General features: G+C 49.0%; 1 protein-coding gene across 3 annotated transcripts in view; it reads left to right on the top strand.

The window, feature by feature from the left end:
- The window catches only part of PI4KA (phosphatidylinositol 4-kinase alpha), a 171,623-nt gene that overhangs the window by 82,791 nt on the left and 65,525 nt on the right, over nucleotides 1–23,307 (top strand). For 2 of the 3 annotated variants that reach the window (XM_029619780.1, XM_029619783.1), the window contains 5 exons: nucleotides 6,175–6,264; nucleotides 7,086–7,205; nucleotides 8,231–8,254; nucleotides 10,026–10,118; nucleotides 18,326–18,482. In XM_029619780.1, the coding sequence (XP_029475640.1) occupies nucleotides 6,175–6,264; nucleotides 7,086–7,205; nucleotides 8,231–8,254; nucleotides 10,026–10,118; nucleotides 18,326–18,482 (484 nt within the window). The remainder of the gene's footprint in view (nucleotides 1–6,174; nucleotides 6,265–7,085; nucleotides 7,206–8,230; nucleotides 8,255–10,025; nucleotides 10,119–18,325; nucleotides 18,483–23,307) is intronic. The other variant, XM_029619781.1, reaches the window with a different exon arrangement.

Raw genomic sequence — 23,307 nt, 5'->3', positions numbered from 1 at the left:
CTACTGTCTCAGGTGAGGCGGTTGCTGTCTCTTCACGGTCCTCGGGTCTGCGATTGTCTGACGGTCCTGGTTTTCGATGACTTCAACACTTGTCATGGTCCCCTGGGTGCTCGTTCGTCGGCGGCCGTTGCAGTCGTCCTTTTTCTATCCCGATGGTAGCAGGTCTTGAAGGAGTTCTTCCTGCCTCTTCCACTCGAGGGCCAAGCGAGATCCAGCCTGCGTGGGTGACACAATTCCAAGTTTCTGTCCTGTGGTGTGTCCCTGCTGGTACCCGATTGGGCGGTGGTGACCACGGATGCCAGTCTCTCCGGCTGGGGAGCTGTTTGCCTAGGGAGGTTGGTCCCGGGGCTATGGTCAGCGTCTCAAGCCCAGTGGTCTATCAGCCGACTAGAGACCAGAGCGGTCCGTCTGGCTCTACAAGCCTTCTTACCGTTAGTACGGGGAACGGCGGTCCGAGTATTATCGGACAACGCAACCACCGTGGCCTACATCAATCATCAAGGAGGGACGAGGAGTCCACGGGTGGCTGTAGTGGCGCAGCTCTTGAGGTCAGGGTCAGGTCTAAATCTCGGCAGCATCGCAGCCTCCCACGTTGCCAGAGTCGACAATGTCCAGGCGGTTTTTTTCTCAACCGTCACCTCCTCAATCCCAGAGAGTGGGAATTGGCGGACGAGGCGTTCCTCTTCATTTGCAAGACCTGGGGAATGCCCCACATGGGCCTGATGGCCACGTGGCACAACGCAATCGCTCCGAGGTTTTACAGTCGGAGTTGAGAAGGGGAGCAGAAGGGTTCGACGTGTTGGTGATTCCCTGGCCGACGGATGTGCGTCTGTACGTGTTCCCGCCGTGGCCCATGCTCGGCAAGATTCGGCGGCGCATAGGATTGCTCCCGTCTAACGTGATCTTGGTAGCTCCGGAGTAGCCGCGCCACCTGTGGTTCGCAGACCTCGTCCAGTTGTCGGTTGCGGCACCCCTTCGTCTCCGGGGGTTCGTGGGGCTCCTTCATCAGGGCCCCGCCTGTTTGGAGGATGCGGATCCCCTCTGTCTCGCGGCCTGGCTTTTGAGAGGAGTCGGTGGCAGAGAAAAGGTTACTCGGACGCGGTAGTTGCTACGCTGCTGAGGTTCAGAAAGCAGTTCTACGTCCCTGGCTTATGTCCGGGTCGGGGTAGTCTTTGCGGAATGGTGCGTGGAGCGGAGTCTGGATCCCACTTCCGCTGCCATGTCCGATTTCTGGCTTTTCTCCAGGCGGGACTGGCTAAAGGCTTAGCGTGCCGTTCTCTTCGGGTCCAAGTGGTGGCGCTTGGTTGTTTGCGAGCTAAGGTCCAGGGGACCTCCCTGGCTCTTCACCCGGATATCTTTCGTTTCCTTAGGGGGGCTACACTCCTCCGTCCTCCTTTGCGGCCCCTTGGTCCTTCTTGGAATCTCAACTGGGTGCTTACCGCCTTCGGCTCAGCGCCGTTTGGGCCCCTGAAGCGTTATACGATCAGGGATCTCATGTTGAAGACCGTATTCCTGGTGGCAATTACGTCGGCTCGCCGTATCTCGGAATCTTAGGCGCTGTCCGCGCTTTCCGACTCGGGAGTTTCGTTGCGGACGATTCCTTCCTTCCTGCCCAAAGTTGTCTCGGTTTTCCGTTTTTGCATCATTCGGTAGAGCTTCCCGTTTTCGCGGTTGGGGAGTCTTCGGACACGAAAACGAAGAACTTAAGAATCCTGGATGTGCGAATCTCTCTTCTTCGCTATCTAGACGTCCCTAATCCTTCGCGGGTGACGGATCATCTGTTTGTGCTGACTTCGGGTCCACAGGAAGGTTCTGCGGCGTCCCGCACGAAGTTCGCCCGTTGGTTTAAGGAGGCCGTTGGCTCCGCGTACATAGTGCGGGGAAATTCACCGCCTGTGGGTCTTCGGGCTCATTCGTCGCGGTCTCATGCTGCGGCTTGAGCGGAATATTCCCGGGTGTCGCCTCAAGAGATTTGCAGGGCGGGTACCTGGCACTCGTGGCATACCTTCATTACACATTACCGGTTGGATGTTCAACCTGCTGAAACTGGGGGGTTTTGGAGTGAGGGTTCTCCGAGCGGAACTCTCTGCTTCCCACCCTCGGTAAGTTAGCTCTGGTACATCCCAGGTGTCCTAGACTGATCCTGGTACGTACAGGGAAAGGAAAATTAGTTTCTTACCTGATAATTTTCGTTCCTGTAGTACCAAGGATCAGTCCAGGATCCCGCCCGCAGTGCTGCGCTAGAGTAACGGTGAGTCCGCTCATCGATGTTTTTAAGTCAGCTGACCCCTTGTTTCTTCGCTCTCCCGGTTGGGGAGTCCGGTTCCTGTAGGGGTGTTGGAATTTTTCAATTGCAAGTTGGTAAAATTTGCTTTGGTTACCTTATGGAGTTTCTACTTTGACATTACGTATGACTGAGGGGCTGTGACTGGCACAGGGGCATATATGGCTCCGCCCACAAGTTTTGCTCTGTCTCCACCTACTGGTGCGGAGTCACAACCCAGGTGTCCTGGACTGATCCTTGGTACTACAGGAACGAAAATTATCAGGTAAGAAACTAATTTTCCTTTAAATTCTGTGTGCTCGGGCATGGGGCGCACCTGGCATCTCAAAACAAATTCTAGACAAGCCAGTTTTCAAAGGAAACTCCCCAGAGAGCTTCTCTTTGAAAATTCCTTCCTGGGGAATGGGGGGAAGGGCCCACGAGTACATATGTAGGTGCAAACTCCCTGCTAGGAAGCATACATTTTGCCTATATAGCCTCACCCTGCCCTCTCCCAGCACTGCCTAGATGGGCTCAGACATGGGGTGAAGTCAAGGGAGGCAACAATGTATATAGTTTTGCAAGAAAAAAAATACCAGCAAAAAAAGGCAGCTATTAATCTCTGTGGGTTCGTTTTTCCCTTGGCAATTTTCAGAAGGAAAGTATCCTTGAATATCTGCAGCCACTAAATCTTCATCCATTCATAAATTATCTGGGAAAGGAAACAACCAATGAGATGATCAGATTTGCAGATAACACAAAATTGTTAAAACTTGTTAAAACAGCAGTGGATGTGAGGAACTGCAGAAGGATCTTCTGAGACTAGGAGACTGGCTATTTGAATGGCAGATGAAATCTAATGTGGAAAAGTGCAATGTGGTACACGTAGGAAATATAATCCCAACTACAGGTACACAATGCTGGGTTCTGTATCAGGAGTCACCACCCAGGAAAGGACCTTAGAGTCCTTGTGGACAGTATGTTGAAATCCTCAGTTCAGTGTGCATCGGCAATCAAAAATCAAATAGAATATTAAGAATGATCTGAAAAGGAATTGAGAATAAAATGGAGAATATCATATTGCCTCGGTATAGATCTATGGTGTGATCACACCTTGACTACTGTGAGCAGGTCTAATCACCCCATCTCAAGAGAGAGATAGCAAAACTAGAAAAGGTACAGAGGAAGGTGACAAAAATGATAAAGGGGTTGGAACAGCTCGCCTATGATGAGAGACTACACAGGTTAGGGCTCTTCAGCTTAGAAAAGAGAGGCTGAGAGGGGACATGATAAAATCTTGAATGGGGTGGAACCGGTAAATAAAGATCGGTTATTTACCCTTTCAAATAATACTAAAACAAGGGAATACTCCATGAAACTAATAACCAGCAGTTTAAAACGGATCATAGAAAGTGCTCTTTCACACAGCACACTGTCAAGCGGTGGAATCTGTTGCCAGAGGATGAGATCAAGGTGATTAGCATAGCAGGGTTTAAAAGAGGTCTGGACGAGTTCCTGGAAGAAAAGTCCATAATGCATTCCTGTTCATAGCCCGGATCAGTCCAGACAGTCCTGATGGAGGCAGAGAACAAAACTTTGAGATACTGTCACTTAACCAAGAGTGCCACCTGCAGTCCCTCAGTATTACTCTGTCTCCAGCAGATGGTAGAGGTGCAAACCTGCAGTCTGGAGTTCTTAAAAAAAAAAAAAAAGTTAGGACAAGAAGAGGATTCAGCTCCCTGAGGTGTTCGGTTCCTTCGTGGGCCATCTGTCAGGTGGAGCAGGGCAAGCCGGGGCTTGGTGATCCCTGTCTGGACTCGGCAGGGGTGGTAGATAGCCAAGGGTCCTGGTTCCCTCTCTCCCTCTGGTCCCTTCACTCCCTTGGTGAGCCTTGCCCCTCAGTGCTGCTCTCCAGAAGCAGGAAAGTGCTTCTTTTCCCTTTTTTTCTTTGGCCTGTCTCTTTAATTTAAAAAAAAAAAAAAAAAAAAAGAAGAAGAAGAGAGTGGAGCAGAGAGAATGGCAGAAACAGCAGTGCTGTGCAGAGCTGAGGAGTGGGTAAGTGTTTGGTCTCCTGCCAGGAGGCTGCCTGCCTCCTGGCAGGGAGCAAGCCGAATTGTCTGCCTTCGTCGGGGCCAGTAGTGTGCTGCATTTCAGCAGCGGACAGCAGCGGGAGCAATTGCAGAGGCACAGTTTATTTTTAGGACTGACCGCATGTGCAGGCTCAACTGCTCTGGCATGCCAGCTCCCGCGCAGTGCTGCAAACTTTGTTGCGGCTGCGGGTGTGAGGCAATCTCGCCTTGATGTGGCCTTGTTTTGCCACGAGTATGCCTCGGGGAGAGGGGCCAAGACGTTGGCAGGACCCACTGTGGGGGGGTAGGGTGGAGAGATTATACAGGCAGCTGGAATAGCTCTGGGAGCTCCGGGGGGGGGCCATTTTGACAGCACATGCTGAGGTGCAGGCTGCCATTTCCGAGCCCCAGGACTCCCCTCCCACGCCTTTTCCAGTGGGAAAGGACTCTGCTGGTGGCAGGGGGAGGGGGGTTGGGACTTAGCAGATCAGGACACGTCCTCCTCAGACCCAGAGGGGTTTTCCAGAGGTTTTGTTCTTCATAAGGCTTATTTAGCCAGGAAGGAGTTAGTACCATTGCCCAAGAAGTTCCGTACGGCCAAAAAGACTAGAGGGCTGGTGGAGTTGGGAGGGATCCTGCATATGATGGGACTTGGACAAGGCCCGGAGGAGGAGGACGATTTGTAGGCTGGGATGAATGATCCTGATCAGCCACAAGGGGGTCCAATGGGACCAGACAAAGACCCTATTGGTGCCCTGGGAGATCTGAGACAGGATCCCCACCAGGATCCAGTGGATACCTTGGGGGACCCGTTGCAGGATCCGGATGTGGTTCATATCATAGAACGAGATGACCCGTGAGTGGTCCAGCTATTCTGGAGGGAGGAACTGGGTCCATTGATTCCCCAGAAGGAGCTTGGGATTAAGGCTGCCCAGGAGGATTTGGACAAGGAAGGGATGAACCCACTCCTGGAGGGATTTCGGGGACCCCTTACAGCGTTCCTGTTGCCAAAGCAGGTGAAGAAGTTGGTGGATCGGGAGTGGGAATCTCCCGAGGCAGGCCTGAAGGTAGCGAGGGCTATGGGGAAGTTATATCCTTTGTTGGAACAGATCTTGGAGTTGTGGAGAATTCCCAAAGTGGATGCAGCCTTGTCGATGGTTACCAAGAAGACAACCATCCCAGTAGTGGGAGCAGCGGCCCTAAAGGATGTCCAGGCTAGGAAGCTGGAGATTCTGCTCATGGCTGTTTGAAGTGCAGTAGCAGTGCCTCAAAGTTTTGTTCTCTGCCTCCATCTGCTGATAGGGATGCATAAACCCACTTGTCTGGACTGATCCATGTTATTTCAGGAGCGAAAATTAGCAGATAAGAACCAATTTTCCTTTATTAGCCAGGGAGACTAAAGAAAGCTGTTGGTATCCCTGGATGTAACAGGAATTAGATCTGCTTTATGGGATCCGCTGGGTACTTGTGTCTCTGGCAGTAGAGACAGAATGCTGGACTTGATGGACCCTGATCTGACCCAGTATAGTGGTTTTTATTTCTTCTACTTTCCTTTTGAGAATTGTTGCAGAGTGGAAATACCCCTGAACTTTGCCACTGCCTGCAGAGTTAGAAACTTGCTTCCATAAGTGACTTGGTAATCAAAGAATTATGTCCTTGACATACACATATTTTCTCATCTGGCCATCCATGGTTTTTAACATTAATCTCGCTGGTACAAAGAACAGTAACAACTTATTGCTAATACTTTCTCGGCAAGGTATTAGTCTTGTTTGGTACCGAGGGTAGTGAGAGAGTGTCGGTAGAACCACTTTTGATTTGGTATTCATCTCGCTGGTGCAGAGTATTGTGAAGGACTTCGCTGCTCGCTGTGGAATGATCCTGCAAGAGGCCATGAAGTGGGCTCCCTCTGTCACTAAATCCCACCTTCAGGTACTCTCTTCACCTCTACGCATGCACATTAAAGAGTCTGTCAGATGCGATTGCCGTGCTGGGGAGGTAGATATGAGGGAGGTAGGTGGTAAAGGACGGCGCCTCAGTATTACAAGTCTAGGACTGAGCAGCAATTATTTGGCCTTACCCAAGGAACTTTGACTAATATCCCAATATTTATCTTTCGGGAATCATTGGAAAGCCTGCTTTTTTGAGAGTGTGTGTGATTGGAATATTTGGATTTTCATTTTTATGTTTTTACACGGTGCAATATTTTATATATTTAATGTTGCTGTTATGATTACATGCTGTACACCACCCTGATCTAATGTAAGATGAAGCAGTATAAAATGCAATAATAAAATAAGTATTCACTCAAGAGTTAAGAACAGCCAGACTTCCTATCAGGGCCTGAGCATTACTGGATGCTGCCTGAATTAGTGCAGCTGTCATTTGCACTGGTCGGAAAAGCCTTCCTGGAGCCAGAGAGCTACTCATGACCATACTGTGGTACCAGAACAGATTCCAGTCAGCTTTCGAGCACGGATGTTAACAAGGCTAAATACAATATTGGATATTTTAGATTATGAACTAGCAGCAAGAAATGAAGTTTTCTAATACTGCAAAAGCATTTGGAATTACCAGCCAGGTCCTCAGTGATTCTGTTCAGTGTTTCCTTATACTTCATTCTCTGAAATATAGCAGGGGGAAAAAAAGCTATTGATTTATTTTTTATTTATTTTATATATTTTTTTTTAATTTCAGTATTTGGGGTATTTCAGGGCCTGCTGCTCATCTCCTATGTTCTGTGTTACCTGCAGGAGTACCTGAACAAGCACCAGAACTGGGTGTCTGGCTTATCCCAGCACACAGGGCTGGCCATGGCTACCGAGAGTATCCTGCACTTTGCAGGTTACAACAGACAGAACACGACGCTAGGGGTGAGTGAGAAGCACCGTCCCCTGTCTTTTCCATTAAAGGGCAAAGCTTTTGGGTGGTGGAGGTTAAAGTGACAGAAAGAAAACTCAGTTCCTGAAAGCCCCAATACTTCAGGAGGGGGAGCCAGGTTAGTCTGTAGCAGCAAGAATGGCAAAAGAGACTGGTGGTGCCTTTATAGACTGATTTACTGAGGCATGAACTTTTGAGCACCAGAGTCCACTACATCAGAACTTCAGGACAATTTGAAGGGCTCTGTAATTTTGGTTTATAATTTTATCCTCCCTTATGTTCTTGCTGTGAATGGATCCCCACTGGTAAAACATCTGTGAGTCTGTGTTTATGTATCTGTGTGTTGTTTTCATCGCACCAGTCATAAAATGTTAAAGCTCTTATTCTGGGCCTTATCACCACGGTTCACATGGACAGGGCTGTCAGGCATATATCTCATGTGGGTGACGCTCACCCGGGCAGAGCTCTCTGAGCCACGGTTCACGTGCACAGGGCTCTGTGTGGCATGTCTCGTGCAGGTGATGTTCACCTGGGCACAGCTCTCTGAGAATGGTTCACATGGACACAGCTCTCTGAGGCATGTCTCGTGTGAGTGACGCTCACCAGGGCACAACTCTCTGAGCCACGGTTCACGTGGACAGGGCCCTCTGAGATGCAGCTGGCACGCGCAGAGCTCTCTGAAGAAACAGAGAGGGCTGTCTGAGGCATGGCTTGTGTGAGCAGGGCTCTGATTGAGAGGCGGCTTTACTTGTGACTGCGCATTGACACAGTACTTGCCAGCTCTCCTTCCCTATAGGTTCCTGCGCACAGCACGCTGCACAGCAAGAGCCCATGCTGATTGCATTCCACTCCATGTTGCATTGAGTGCATGTCAGTGTACTTTTGATGCTTGGTGCTTTGATTTTTGTTTTATTTGTTTATTTTTGTTCCATTCCCTGCACTGATGATGTGGCCTGTTGCCATTCTCCCTGTGTTCCTGTCGCCCCTGCCCTGCATTGTGTGTTGCCTTTGCCTCCAGCCGGCAGCTTCCCCTGTCATTCAGGTTTGTTGTAACGCGCACATCACCACCCTCGTCTCTCCTCTCTCTGCACCTCTTCCTCCTTTATCGTGATTATGGTGGCTTTCCATTACTGATTGAGCTTCGCATAGGGCCAGATGTGTTAAACATCCTGACAGGCCAGAACTGGTGAAGTCCATTGATAAGAGATAGAAGAGTCTACAGTGCCACATGGACAAAACTGAAGCAAGTCAGCTAGAAGGCCAATATTAAAAAAAAAAAAAAAGCTCAATGCCTAAATTTAGGTACCTAAGGGAGAGCTTCATTAAACCATGATAAGGCTATAATGTGTGCTAAACTACATATATCTTGGGATATAGCCCTATCGTGACTCTATCGCACAGTATTCGCGATATCATGCATACATTAGGCCTGATTACCTCCCCTATTACAATGATCTCCTGTGCATGGTATTTGCATGCATGAATTTTGTAAATCCATGCAAAGCAGCTCATGCATAGGTAATCCTATGTAAATAAAATAACGCTGCTAACTTAGAAATTTGTCAGCCACATTATTTTAGCTACAGCTGTCTCAAAACTGCTAATCTACCGTGGGAGCACTGAGACCCTAATGTGGGCCCCGATGGTGTTGTGGTAGATTTAAAGAACCTTGTGGCCCAAGAAGTGAGCACCCTAAAAGTAAAAAAAAAAAAAAAAAATTTCACCGGGGGGGCTTTTTAGTTTCTGGGGCCGCAAATCAAATCCTAAATATAAAGTTAAGCCATGCGACGATGGGCCCTCCCCCAAAGCGTCAATATGTCTTGGAACCCCATCCCGAATAGATCCCCTCCCAGCAGCCCCTTTTGAATGTAAAAATAGGCCGGTTGGGCCCCCCCACCCACCCCAATTGGCTAAAATCATCATTGGTAGGGTAATGATCCCCAGCACCTCGCCCCCCCAAATAAATACCTTGAAAAGAGCAAATTGGGCAGTTGAGGGCCTGGGGTGCCCCCTCTCCCTGGACCTGTTTGGCGCCATATAATCCATAATTAATTCCCCAAATTTGTTCCAAAACCCTTTGAAAATTGACCTCATGCCATCTGAGAATGAGCAGAAGCCCCATTAGTGAGCTGGTTCCAAGCCCGTCCGTGGCATCTGCCTGCTTTGCTCACTGATCCACAGGATCCTCCGTGGCCTCCTGTCTGTCTACAGACATCCACTTTCCAGAGTCCTGCTAGGCCTCTCATCAAGCATCCTCACCTGCAAAAAGCTCAGAATTTCTTTTTCAACTCTTTCCTGCCTAGCCTGAAAGTTTTAAAAATGTAATAAATCACATTCTACAGTGGTTAATGTTTTTACTTTCTGGTGTCAGTTACGATGAAAATGTGGAGTTCAGAACTGAATCTTCCTGCAACCCTTCACTTCATATTGTGGAATCTTGTTTTTGTTCTATCCTCTTGTCTCTTTCCCAAGAAACACTTGACTTTGTTTATTAACTTAAGAAGCCGAAACCGCTGATAGCGTCACAGTCTGCAAGGAAAGTGTGGGCAATGGCCAGGAGAAGGTACTTGCACTTAAGAGTCCTTCATAGACCATAAGTAAGGCTGTGAAAGGGAGAGATGGCGCTAAGAAAGAGTCATTCCCTGAAAGTCCACAAGATAGAGCAGTATATCCGGGGGCTGGAACCTTTGTAAGGTCCGTTTCACCCAGCAGGGACAAGCAGTGGTTTTCCTTACATTTTGCTCCCTGGGTATTCCCCTGTGCGTTGAGCTTTCTGGTACTGAAGCTGCCACTTTCCACCCCCTCTCCTTTAGGTGACTCAGCTGACTGAGAGGCCTGCCTGTGTGAAGAAAGACTACTCCAATTTCATGGCATCCCTGAACCTGCGCAACCGCTACGCTGGCGAGGTAAGGCCTGCAGTTTGCTCTGAGGAGCTGGGGAGGCTCTGCATGAGAGCAGTGCTCCTGAGTTGATAGAATGAGCTGCAAATACCCAGAGCCCCCCCAAATCAATGAGAATTGTGGTAAAACCCTAGGCAATCAAAGCATAAGTGACAATTCCCAGTTGTATCAGGCACTTCCTCTTTTATTCCCAAATTATGTGGGATCTGTAATCATGGATCTGCTAAATCCTGCTCAAGGGTGAATACTCAGATTATAGGCAGGGTTTATAGTGACAGAACATGTCCTAGCATGTAGACAGATGGATTCAGGACCAGTGGATTATGCACCTCTACCAGCAGATGGAGATGGGGCAAACTGACGTCACAGTATATATATACTCCTGCAGTGACATTAGCCTGCCAGTATTATCTGTCTCCAGATGTATGTCCAGATGGTGGACATACATCTCCCTACTGGAGATTGCTTCAGATTTTAGAAGGAGAAATAAAGGAAAATTGTTTGCCCCGCTTTCCTGCGGTGATACCAAATGGTCCCTCCCCCAGTTGAGAATTCCTGAGGTGATTTCTGTGATTGCTCAGTTCCCTGTATGTACCCGGATCAGCCCAGACTCCTGGGTTTTACCTCCCCTCCAGCAGGCGGAGACAGACCAATTTCTGTGGACTCTGTCGTTTATCCCTGAGATGCCACCTAGAGTCTGTCAGTATTCTTCTGTCTCCAGCAGGTGGAAGAGGTGCTTCCCTGGAGTCTGGTATTTGGTTAAGGATTTTAGTGGTTTTTTGGTTTAGTCTGTTTTTTCATGCGGCTGGCTAGTATGGGGTCAGGTTATTGATCTTAGGCTAGTTCCCCTTTTGCCTCCCAGGGGGTTGTCAGGTCCTGGTGGGACCATCCCCCCTGGTATTTGAGCCTCAGGAGCAGAGGGTTGAGGACCCTGTAGCTGCCCACTAAAGGTGATCCTGGGGGTCTCAGACTCTCACCTTCAGTTAGCCCCCTGTACAGTTTAAAAAAAAAATAAATTGGTCCCTACGTCTTTAAATTCTCCTGCTCTGCCGGCCTAGCTTGCTCTCCGCGAGTATTTGTTTCAGACTGCGGACAGCTCCGTTCGGGTAGGCCTTTGATTTTTGCTGCTCCTCTCTCCGGCCGGGCTAAATTTAGGCCGCTGCTTATGCCGCGTGGTGCAGCCTGTGCCATGTGCGGCAGCTCGCACGCTCGGCTCTCTCGTGCAGGCATTTGCACGGACTGCCTCTCGGGGGGAGAGAGCTTTTCGGGGATCGCGGCTCCGGCGAAATTAGCGGGAGGTAATTCGCGACCGCATCAGGGGAGTCAGCATTCCGATTTTTGCCTCGTCAGGCCCTGGATCCATTCCTGCTCAGCGCGGGAACAGAAGCCATTTTGAGGACCATGTGGGAGAAAGAAAAAGCTGCTATGGGGGATGGGCTTCTGCCTCCCCCGTTGTCACCGCAGCCTACTGCACCTAGGGGGGCCGGTTTGGCTAGCGCTGCGGAGGAGGATGATGAAGGGGAGGATTCTGAAGGGTCTTCGTCGTTCACCTCAGATTTCGTGCTTTTAATGCACAAGGCATTTAAGGCGCGCAGGGCTGGTAAGGTGCAGGGGCACAAGGTAGCTCGCAGAGCACACGTGTCGGCAGGGCCAGGGGGAGGTTCATCTGAGGCCCGAAAGAGCGTTCAGCCGCCGAGGGCTGGTGCAGTGCCCAAGGAGAAACGTCCGCTTCGTTCCATGGTCTGTCCGAGGGACAGCACGTCCTCTGATTCTTCAGATCAGGAGGACTCTCCGCGCCCGGTTCCTGATCAAGGTCAGGATGTGGAACCAGATGCCCAGGCTCCTCCATCCAAGCACATGGGATCCCCTCCGGTAGATGGGGATGACCCCAAGGTGGTTCGCTTGTTCCGAAAAAATGAACTGGGTCTCCTTATTCCGGTCATCTTAGGCGAACTGGGAATTGATGCCCCTCAGGAGGATTCCAGGTTGGGGGCTACTATGGATCCGGTAGTGCTGGGACTCCGAGGTCCAGTGCGTTCATTCCCATTCCACTTTTCGGTGTCTGACCTTTTATTTAAGGAGTGGGACACTTCTGATCTGGGGTTAAAGATGAGCAGGGCCATGGATAAGTTATACCCGCTCCCAGAGGACACACTGGATATTCTCAGGGTGCCTAAGGTAGGTGCTGCGGTTTCAGCGGTGTCGAAGAAGTCGACTATTCCAGTGACAGGAGCCGCAGCCTTGAAGGATCTGCAGGACCGCAAGTTGGAGGTACATCTCAAGAAAATCTTTGAGGTGTCAGCTCTGGGAGTCAGGGCTGCCATCTGCAGCAGCTTCACACAGTGGGCCAGTCTCCGCTGGATCCAGGATTTCCAAGCATCCATGGAACTTACAGAGACCCAGTCACAACAAGTTGGGAGACTGGAGTTTGCGGTGCCTACAGTGCGGACGCACTGTATGATCTTTTGAGGACCTCAGGAAGGGCGATGGTTTCAGCAGTTTCAGCGCGTCGCCTCCTATGGTTGCGGAATTGGTCGGCAGATGTCTCCTCCAAGTTGCATTTGAGTTCTCTGCCCTTCAAGGGCAGATTGTTGTTCAGACAGCAATTGGACGATATGATCAATTCACTCAGGGAGAACAAAGTCCACAAGCTGCCGGAGGACAGGCCCAGGGCGAGAGGCTCTTTTCCTCAGAGAGCAAGATTTCGGGGGAATCGACGTTTTCGCTCCTCCCGATCCATGGGCTCCTCATTTCGTCAGGGACAAAGCCGTCAAAATACATGGCCCCAGTCCTTTCGAGGCCGGCAGCCCTCCAGAGAAGGAACCCCTCAGTCTCATGGGGGCCTCAAGCCCTCACAATGAAGTGCGGTCGGTTCACTCCTCTGTTCCAAAGATTTGGAGCAGGCTGGCCTTGTTCCTGGAGGAGTGGACCTCGGTAACGTCGGATCAATGGGTCCTAAGCATAATCGAACACGGCTACGCTTTAGATTTTGCACAGCCGATCCACGACCGCTTCATGGTTTCCCCATGCACGTGCCGTCAAAAGAGACAAGCGGTACACGAGACTCTACTGCGCTTACAAGACCTCGGCGCGATAGTTCCGGTTCCAGCCGGAGAACTCAGGCGCGGGCGTTACTCGATCTATTTCATTGTGCCGAAAAAGGAAGGAACATTTTGCCTCATCCTCGATCTGAAACAGGTCAATTGGAAGCTTGAAGGTGCCTCTTTTTCGGATGGAAACTCTGCACTCCGTGATAGCATCCATCCACAAGGGAGAGTTTCTGGCATTGTTGGACCTGACAGAGGCTTATCTGCACATTCCCATCCATCCGGATCATCAGAAGTACCTACAGTTCGCGATCCTCTGCCAACATTTCCAGTTTTGAGCACTCCTGTTCGGCCTTGCGACAGCGCCAAGGGTCTTCACCAAGGTGATGGTGGTGGTAGCAGCAGCCCTGCGGCATGAGGGAGTATTAGTTCATCCCTACCTGGACGATTGACTGATTCATGCAAAGTCAGAGGAATTGTGCAGGACAGCAGTCCAGCGGGTCCTCCGGAGGTTGACTTCCTTAGGTTGGGTGGTAAATCCCGACAAGAGCCATCTGATTCCTTCTCAGTCCTTGGAGTTTCTGGGAGCCAGATTGGGGGTGGCTTGCTGGAATGGTGACTACTACCTAGTGATTACTACCCTTACTCAATAAGCGTTCACACGGTTAATGCAATTCCAACATTGCTCTCTGCTTCAACGGTAATGGGAAATGTGGAAAAGAAGATTTGCATTCAGACAACAACCAACAAGGATTGAACTACACAGTCTGGGTAAACAAATAAGCGTGGGGGTAACTTGCTTATTGTGACGGTTACTACCCTAAACCAATTAAGCCTGATGCTTCACTTTGAATGCATAAACAGCGTTGTACTCTGCTTCAATGGCAGGGGGAAATGTGGAAAAGAGGATTTACATTCAGACAACATCCAACAAGGCATTGATCTGTGCAGTCTGGGTAAACAAGTATCGATCGGGGTAACTTGCTTGATGCAGCGGTTACTACCATTAAGCCTTATACTTCATCTTGGATGCAACTCCAACATTACTCTCTGCATCAACGGCAGGGGGTGGCAGGAAACTCGAATCAAACAGTTACCAACAAGGGCCCTGAACTTGGAGGTTGGTGAAACAGATAAGTATGGGAAAATAAGCGTGTGATCTAGCTGGGCAGACTGGATGGGCCGTTTGGTCTTTTTCTGCTGTCATTTCTATGTTTCTTTGTTTCATTCTCTCTACTCTTTCCGGCGTGTCCACTCTGTTGCAGATCTTAGTATCATCTGCAAAAAGACAAACTTCACCTTCTATCCCTTCTACAATGTTGCTCACAAAGATAAAGGACCGGTCCCAACATCGATCCTTGCAGCACCCTGCTTAACATCGCTCGCTCTTCATTTACCATCACACGCTGACTTCTATCCGTCAACCAGTTTGTAATCCAGGCCACCACCTTGGCGCTCACTTCCAAGCTTCTCATTTTATTCACAGTCCTATGCGGGACTGGATCAAAAGCTTTGCTGAAATCCAAGTAGATGACATCGAGCATTCTTCCTCGATCCAATTCCTTAGTTACCCAAACAAAAAAGTCAATCAGATTTATCTGACAGAACCTTCCTTTGTTGAATCCATGCTGCCTCTGACTGTAATTAGTTCACTATTCTTTCCTTCAGCAGCGTCTCCATTACTTTTCCCACCAATGAAGTGAGGCTAACTGGCCTTCTCTCTGCTCCCACTCTTGAGATGCGGGACCACTACCGCTCTTCTCCAATCTCTCGGCACCACTCCCGTTCCAGGGATCTGTTGAACAGGTCATGTGGCGGACCCACCAGCATATCTCTGAACTTCCTCAGAATCCTGGGATGAACCTCATCAGACCCCATGGCTTTGTCCACTTTTAGTTTTCCTAGCTCTTCCCATACATTCTCTTCTGAAGACTCTGGGTGGAGCAGAATCTGGAGCTGTTGGCGGCCTCTCACATAGCTGGGATAGACAATGTCCAGGTGGATTTTCTTAGTCGTTGGCAACTGGATCCCAGGGAGTGGGAGCTGGCGGAGGAAGCAATGCAACTAATCCATCGCAGATGGGGGCGCTTCTCACATGGACTTGATAGCAATTCAGACTAATGCCAAGGCTCCACAATTCTTCAGTCGAAGAAGAGAACGTGGAGCAGAAGGAATCGATGCATTAATGCTTCCTTGGCCCCAAGGGATTCTCCTCTTTGTATTTCCCCTGTGGCCTCTGGTGGGAAAGGTTTTGTGGCAGATAGAGATTCATCCGGGAGAGGTGATTTTGGTGGTGCCGGAATGGCCTCGGCAGCTATGGTTTGAGGATTTGATTGGGTCGCTGTGCCTCTCTCATCTTCCCAACCTGTTGCACCAAGGGCCCATATTTTCAGATCAGGCGGATCGCTTCTCTCTCGTGGCTTGGCTTTTGAGAGGCAGCATCTGAGGTGTAAGGATATCATTTCCACTCTGTTGCAAGCTAGGAAATCGTCAACATCATTGGCTTATGTGCAAGTGTGGAGAGTTTTTGTGGCTTGTGAGAAGAGTACTGAGTTGTACCTATTTGTGCATCGGTGGCACATATTCTGTCCTTGCAAGGTGGGTTGATAAAAGGGTTGGCCTTTAAATCTCTCTTAGAGTCCAGGTGGTGGCGTGGAGCTATCTTAGACCAAAGTGCATGGAGCAGCTTTAGCTGTGCATCCAGATATGGTGTGTTTTCTCCGAGGGGTGAAGCATTTGTGGCCTCTGGTACCCAAGTTATGTCCCCCCTGGAGTCTTAACTTGATGCTCAAAGGTTTGTGTACTCTGTTTGAACCACTGCGTAAAGCGACTCTGAAGGACCTTACCTTAACGGTTGTTTTTCTGGTAGAAATTTGTTCTGCTAGAAGAATTTCAGAGTTGCAGGCCCTGTTTGGCAGGGATCCCTTTTTGAAGATAATGGATGCTGGAGTCTCTTTGTGTACAGTCCTGTCCTTGCTTCCAAAAGTGGTATCTTCTTTTCATTTAAATCAGACTGTAGAGTTGTCAGCCATTCCAAGTTTAGATGCAACGATGCCTCATGCATTCTACGCAGTCACAGGCGACATCCTAGGCCGAATGTCAGCAAGTGTCGCCACAAGAGATTTGTAGAGCGGCTACTTGGAAGTCGTTGCACACTTTCACCAGACATTATCATTTGGACATCCAGGCTCCAGATGCCATGGGCTTTGGTGAAAGTGTGCTGTGAGTGGGACTCTAGCAATCCCACCCTGTTTAGGGAAGCTTTGGTACATCCCAGGAGTATGGACCTATCTGGGTAAGTACAGGGAAAGGAAAATTGGTTCTTACTTGCTAATTTTAGTTCCTGTAGTACCACAGATCAGTCCAGAGCCCCACCCAGTCTGGGGTGTAAGGGAGAGTTCGCTCTCTCTGTTATTGTAAATAAACTGAAGATTGGCAAAGGTTGGCCTTTTTTGATTTTTTTCTCCTGGTATTATTGTTGGAAAGGATTGTTTCCATTAAAGATTGTTCCACGTCTAACCGCTTGTTAGCATCTTGGCTTGGGTACAGGTCAATACTGGTGGACTACAGGTGGCACACCAGGGTATATGCCAGCATCAGCAAGCCTTTCTCTGTCACCATCTGCTGGAAGGGAGGCAAAACCCAGGAGTTTGGACTGATCTGTTTCCCTTTCCTGATGGTGATATGTTCTGTGCATTGAATTTCCGACCTGCAGACCTTGTCTTGTCGGGAATTGTTCCTTCGGATGACTCCAGGAGCATTACAGCTGCGTACTGTTCCTTCTTTCTTGCCTAAAATAATCTCAGATTTTCACTTGAATCAGTCCATTTCCTTGCTGTCTCTGAAAAGGAAAGAGATGCGGAGGAATATCACCTGTTGCGTCCCTTGGATGTCAAGAGACATGTTGTGAGGTACCTGGAGGTTTCTAAAACTTTCTGAAAGTCGGATTGCCTGTTTGTCCTTCATGGTGGAGGAAAACAGGGCGAGCTAGCTTTGCAGGCTACAATAGCTCGCTGGATTAAGGAGGTAGTCACAACCGCGTTTGTGGCCGCTGAAAAGCCGTTGCCTACTCAGGTTAGGGTTCATTCTACTAGGGCGTAGGGCAGTGTCATGGGCAGAGATTAGATTGTTGTTCTCAATCAACATTTGCTGAGCTGCGACTTGGTTCTCCTTACATACCTTTGCCAGGTATTATGGTCTGGATGTTCAGGCCCAGGAGAATGCAGCCTTTGCACGTGCAGTTTTGATTGGACTCCAGCCAGCCTCCCATCCTATTCGGGAGTAGCTTGGGTACATCCCACTGGTCCTGAATTCATCTGTCTACATCTTAGGAAAGGAGAAATTACTACTTACCTGATAATTTTGTTTTTCTTAATGTAGACAGATGGATTCAGCTTTCCACCCTTGGCTGCCGAATGGTTGTGTTAATGTTCCTCCTGTGTGGCTATGTGCTCCAGGGGATTACTGGTAAGTGTTTATCCAGTCCCTAGATTGGGGTTATGTATTCTTTGCCTGAGTTCAGTGTTTCCTGTTGGTTGAGTACAGTAATGGTTGTCTGTTTTTAATCAAGTTTTTGCTAGTATGTCCGCAGTTGGCTTTTGAAGAGAATACTAGCAAGCTGATGTCACTGCAGGAGTATATATACTGTGACGTCAGTTTGCTCCATCTACATCCGCTGGTAGAAGTGCATAACCCACTGGTCCTGAATCCATCTGTCTATATTAAGGAAATTAAAATTATCAGGTAAGTAGTAATTTCTCCCTTCTAATTGTTATTAATATTGTACTCTGATAGAACAGATGTAGATAGTCACTGTGTCTATCAGAGAAAATTTTCATAATGGCCATGGTGCTTGCAGTCCTTGAGCTCATTTGCAAAGAGAAACCCTAAACAGGGTTTCCTTTGAAAGTATGGTCGACCAATGTATTTACAGAAATTACACATGGGACTTTCAAAATGAAAGTCCTATGCATACTTTCTTTCCTCCGACTTCTATCTGGTCCTTCCCCGACCCTTTTTTGACATGGGTAGAAGTACCTTTGTTGTGAACATCATAAGTAGGGTGTGGGGAGAAGTAATTTTCAACAGGGCTTTTTATGCAGCTTTGAAAATTGATAGAAATATGTTTATTGGTGTGATCTGATTACCACTGCCTTTGTTCTGCAGGTTGCTGGGATGATTCATTTCTCAGAGGCCACTGGCCGCTCCTCAGACCTGAATAAGCTGATGATCAGGCAGCTGAGTGAAGCTCTGGAGTGTGGCCAGCCAGAATCCTACACCCAGGCCATGTTTAAACTGACAGCAATGCAGATCAGCAGCAAAGGTAACCTGCAGCTCTCCCAGGTGGCAGCATGTACAAGAGAAACACAATGCATGCAGCATCCAGTCAGAAGCCAGGGCTTTCCTGTGCAGGAATATTCCTGGCACACAGCAAAAAGCCATGTCATGTTGAGCAAGTGAGAAGCTCTCTCCCTAAAACAAGAGGGTCTCATGGAGCATCACTAAATACCGAAAATCAGCAAATTTGCACAACTGCTCAGAAGGGTCTTTTGTAATATGTGTCTTCCATGTGGATATATTTTGCAATTTATGTTTTATTCAGAATTTACAAGCACATGTACAAATAGCGTGACTTAGCAGCGCATTCTCTAGCAGTAAAATGGGTATCATTACATAAAACTTTGCTTCCATGTGTGATGATGTCACTATGCCATGCAGTGAGCAGAGTCTATTCTTGCATGGCTTCAGTTTCTAATCCTACTCACTTTTGCTGCATGCATTAAGAGGTGAATAGTGCAATTAATGCACAGGTCCAAAGCGGGATGGGGGAGGGCAGAAGATCATATGGATCTCTGAGTTTTAAGTGTGGAGTTCCACAGGGATCCATCTTGTTCCCTACTGCTTTTTAATGAGCATCTTCAGCCACTGGCAGAAATGATTAAAGTGACAGCTCTGAAGTACCAGACTTATGCGAACAATGTGCAGATATATCATGATCTGGATGTCACCTACTAGACATAGTTTGCTAAGTTGGGCCAATGTCTTAACAGATGGTGCAAGGTAACTTATAATTGGACCCTCAGAAATGGAAACTATGTGGATCACTGTAGATTCTCTTAGGTTTGCTGCTCCAGAGGTAATGATCATGGGTCATATAAGAAGGTTAGACATTAGATACTCACTTAAAACTGCACACCGATCTTTCCACAGTCATTAAACCCTCATTTTTCCGTCTTAAATGTAGTAGAAACTTAAGATCTTTTTTGACCAGAAATGATCTGGCCAGTGTTACTCATGACTGGTGATTACTTGCTTAGATGACTGCAATTTGCTTTTTTGCAGGTCTGCCAAAAAAAAAAAATTTGTCTTCCTGTTCGTACCCCATATCAGTCATGACAAGTGGGTTTATGCATACCTTCCAGCAGATGGAGGCAGAGAAAAAAGCTTTGAGGCACTGCTACATAATCTAGAGTATTTCTCTGTCTCCAGCAGATGGTAGAGGTGCAAACCTGCAGTCTGGAGTTTAAAAAAAAAAAAAAGAGAAAAGAAAAGAAAATAATGAAATTTCAGTTCCCCGAAGTGTTAGGTTCCTTCGTTGGCCATTCCTCAGATAGAGCAGGACGAGCAAGAGCGTTGGTGATCCCTGTGCTAGCTCGGCCCTTGTCTTCAGGGAGGGTGTTAGCTGGTGGTTCCGGTTCCCTCATCCCTTCTGGGTCCCTATCACCTCCAGGGCAAAGCCTCCTTCACAAGAAGCAGGGAAGAATTTCATTTTATTTCTCTTGTTCTTGTTTGGTGTGTGTTCCTTTAATTTAGTTTAAAAAAAAAAAGTGAGAAAAGGGAAGGAGCGGCTCTTAGGCAGGGCTCAAGTGGCTAAGTTCAGTTTTACTGCCAGGAGGCAGTTCCAAGTGAGTAGGACTGAATATCCGACTTTGTCAGGGCCGGGTGCTTATTGAGCACCAGACAGCGCCACTGACAGTGCTCACAGTCGGGTTATTTTTAGGCCTGTTTTCACCGGCATGGCGCCTCCCTCGCTGTGCAGGAAAGTTTGCTGTGGCTGCGGTTCTAGGCGGGCTCACCTCGATTCGACAGTGTTTTGCTGAGAATGCCTCTCCGGAGGGGCTGGGACCTCGGTGGGACCCCCGGGGACTGGCAGGAGCATGAGGTAGGCTGGGCCAGTTCTGGAGGCCCCGAGGGGGGGTCGGAGGAGCTGGCGGCCATTTTGTCTGCACATGCTGGGAGTCTGGCTTCTGTTTCAGAGCCTCAGGACTCCCCTCCCATGCTGGTTTCCGCAGAGCAATACCCTGCTGGTGGCACAGGAAGGGAAGAGGTGCAGGGGGAACATCTGGTTGATTTTTCAATTGATTTTTTCCTTCTGCTCCATAAGCCCTATTTGGCCAGGAAGGGAGCAGGGACCAAGAGGCTTTTACCCAGAAAGTCCTGGGTGGCTAAAATGCCTGGGGATTGGAGCCATGCAGAGTCCAGAGGGATCCTGTGGGCCTTGAGTCTCAAGTGGTCCATGGTGGAAGAAGACACATCAGAAGAGACGGATGATCGGGATCAGATGCAGGAAGGTCTGGTGGATCCGGACAAGAACCCTGCTGTCGTGTTGGTGGATCTGATGCAGGATCTGGACCCAGGAATCTATTATTGTGTTAGGGGATCCAATGCAGGATCCGGTCGAGATTCTGATCATGGAAGGTGACAATCTGCGGGTAGTCCGCCTGTCCCGTAGGGATGTGGGCCTGCTGATTCCCCAGGTGCTAGAGGGACTTGAATAAGGAGGGGGTAAACCCAGTCTTGGAGGGGCTGTGGGGACCCCCTAAGGCTTTTCTTTTGCCTAAGAAGATGAAGAAGTTGGTGGATCAGGAGTTGGAGTCTCCCGACTTGGGCCTGAAGGTAGCCGAAGCTTGGCTAAGTTATAACCCTTGCCGGAACAGACCTTGGAGTCATGGAAGATTCCCAAGGTGGATGCAGCAGTTTCCTCGGTTACCAAGAAGACTACTATCCCAGTGGCAGGATCAGAAGCTGGAAATTCTGCTTAAGAGGCTGTTTGAAGTTTCAGCCTTGAGCCTTCATGTGGCGGTGTGCAGAAGCTTTATGCAGAGAGCCTGCTTGTGCTGGGTGCAGAAGGCGCATGATTAGCGGTTAGCGATGACTGCTGAAGCGGCTCAGGCTGCCCGCTTAGAAGCAGGAGAGGCTTATGTGGCGGATGCCATTTACGACATGATCCTGACTTCATCTAGCAGTATGGTCTCTGCGGTTATGGTGCAGAGACTCTTATGGCTACAAAATTGATCGGTGGGTATGTGATCTAAACCCATCAGTCAACCTACCCTTCAAGGGCAAGCTGCTCTTTGGGGAGGATCTGGAGCAGCTCATGAAGCAGTTGGGGGAGTTGAAGGGTAATAAATTGCTGAAGGAAAGGAAAACCCCCAAGAAGTCTTTCCCTCTGTGTGCTCAATTTCGAGAGGTGAGGAAATTTCATGCTGGCAGGAATCCTGGGCCAGTGGCGCAAAAACAGAATTCTGGCAGACTGCAGTCCTTTTGAGCCCTACGCAGACCTCCGAGAGATGGTGGACCCCAGGGGGAAAGCAGAAGAAAGATTGGTCAATGAAGGAGGGCTAGTCCGCTCTTCTCCAATGGCTATCAGAGGCTGTCCATCTTTTATGAGGAGTGGACCAGGATCACTTCAAACCGGTGGGTCCTGGAGGTGGTAAAAGATGGCTATGCCTTAGAATTTTCTTGTCCGCTCAGCATGCCTTTGTAGTCTTTCGCTGCATCTCCCAGTACAAACAAGAGGCGGTGTGGGATACTTTGCAATGGCTACAGCTCCTGCACCCATTGTTCCAGTGCCTCCTCAGGAGAGGGGGCAGCATCGGTACTCCCTATACTTCATGCCCCCCAAAAAGAAGGGGACCTTTTGGCCCATTCTTGATCTGCAGAAGATCAATGCTGCCCTCTGGGTGCTGCATTTTTAGATGGAAACGTCATGCACTGTGATAGCGGCAGTGCGCAAAGGGGAGTTTCTGGCATCGTTGGACTTGACAGAAGCATATCTCTGAATCCCCATTTGGGCCGAACACTAGAAATTCCTGAGTTTCATGGTCCTGGGGAAGCATGTCCAATTTTGGGCCCTTCCCTTTTGTTGGCGACAGCACTGCGCATGTTCACAAAGATGATGGTGGTAGCAGTGAAGGTGGCGGCGGCACTCAGGAAGGAAGGTATCCTGGTGCACCCATACCTGGACGATTGGCTAGTACGGGCGAAGTTGGAAGTGGAGTGTTGTTGCTCATTGCAGCGGGTCCTGCACCTCCTGGACTTATTCCACTGGGTGACAAACTTGACAAAGAATCATTTGAAGCCAGCCCAGTCACTGGAATATCTGGGGGCATGATTCAGTACCTGGATAGGGAAGGTGTTTCTGACTATGGAGAGGGTAGTCAAGTTTTAAAGTCAGGTCCTTCAGCTGCTGTGTCTTTTGGTTCCCAGGATCTGGGATTATTTGCAGGTCCTGGGTTCCATGGCTTCTTCACTGGAATTGGTTCCATGAGCCTTTGCCCATATGAGTCCTGTGCAGAGGGCTCTATTGGGATCTGCTTTCGGAGGAATTTCAGCTTCCTTTGCCATTGATGGAGGATGCCAGGTCCAGTCTCTCATGATGGCTGTCTCAGCACAATCTGGAGAAAGGGATGGATCTGGAAGTACCCGACTGGGTGGTGGTGACCACAGATGCCAGCCTCTCTGGTTGGGGGGTGATTTGTCAAGGAAAATCGGCCCAGGGTTAGTGGTCATCAGAGGAGGTGACCTGGTCCATCAATTGGCTAGAAACTGGGGCAGTATGCGAAGCATTACTGGCATTTCTCCCACTCACTCAAGATAAGTCGGTACGAGTGTTCTCGGACAATGTAATGACAGTGGCATACATCAATCGTCAGGGTAGAATAAAGAGTCTTCTAGTAGCGCTGGAGGTGCAAGAACTGTTTGTTTGGGTGGAGAAGCATCTGATAAGAATAGCTGCTTCCCATATGGCTGGAGTGGACAAACATGTAGACAGACTTTCTCAGCAGACAGCGACTGGATCCAGGGGAATGGGAGTTGCCGATGGAGGCCTTCGTCTTGATTCAGGCCAAGAAGGGCAAACTGATGGT

Source organism: Rhinatrema bivittatum, chromosome 11 (genome assembly GCF_901001135.1).
Source record: "Rhinatrema bivittatum chromosome 11, aRhiBiv1.1, whole genome shotgun sequence".
Lineage (NCBI taxonomy): Eukaryota > Metazoa > Chordata > Amphibia > Gymnophiona > Rhinatrematidae > Rhinatrema > Rhinatrema bivittatum.
The sequence above is the reverse complement of the archived record's forward strand: the minus strand, read 5'-3'. Positions and strand labels throughout refer to the sequence as shown.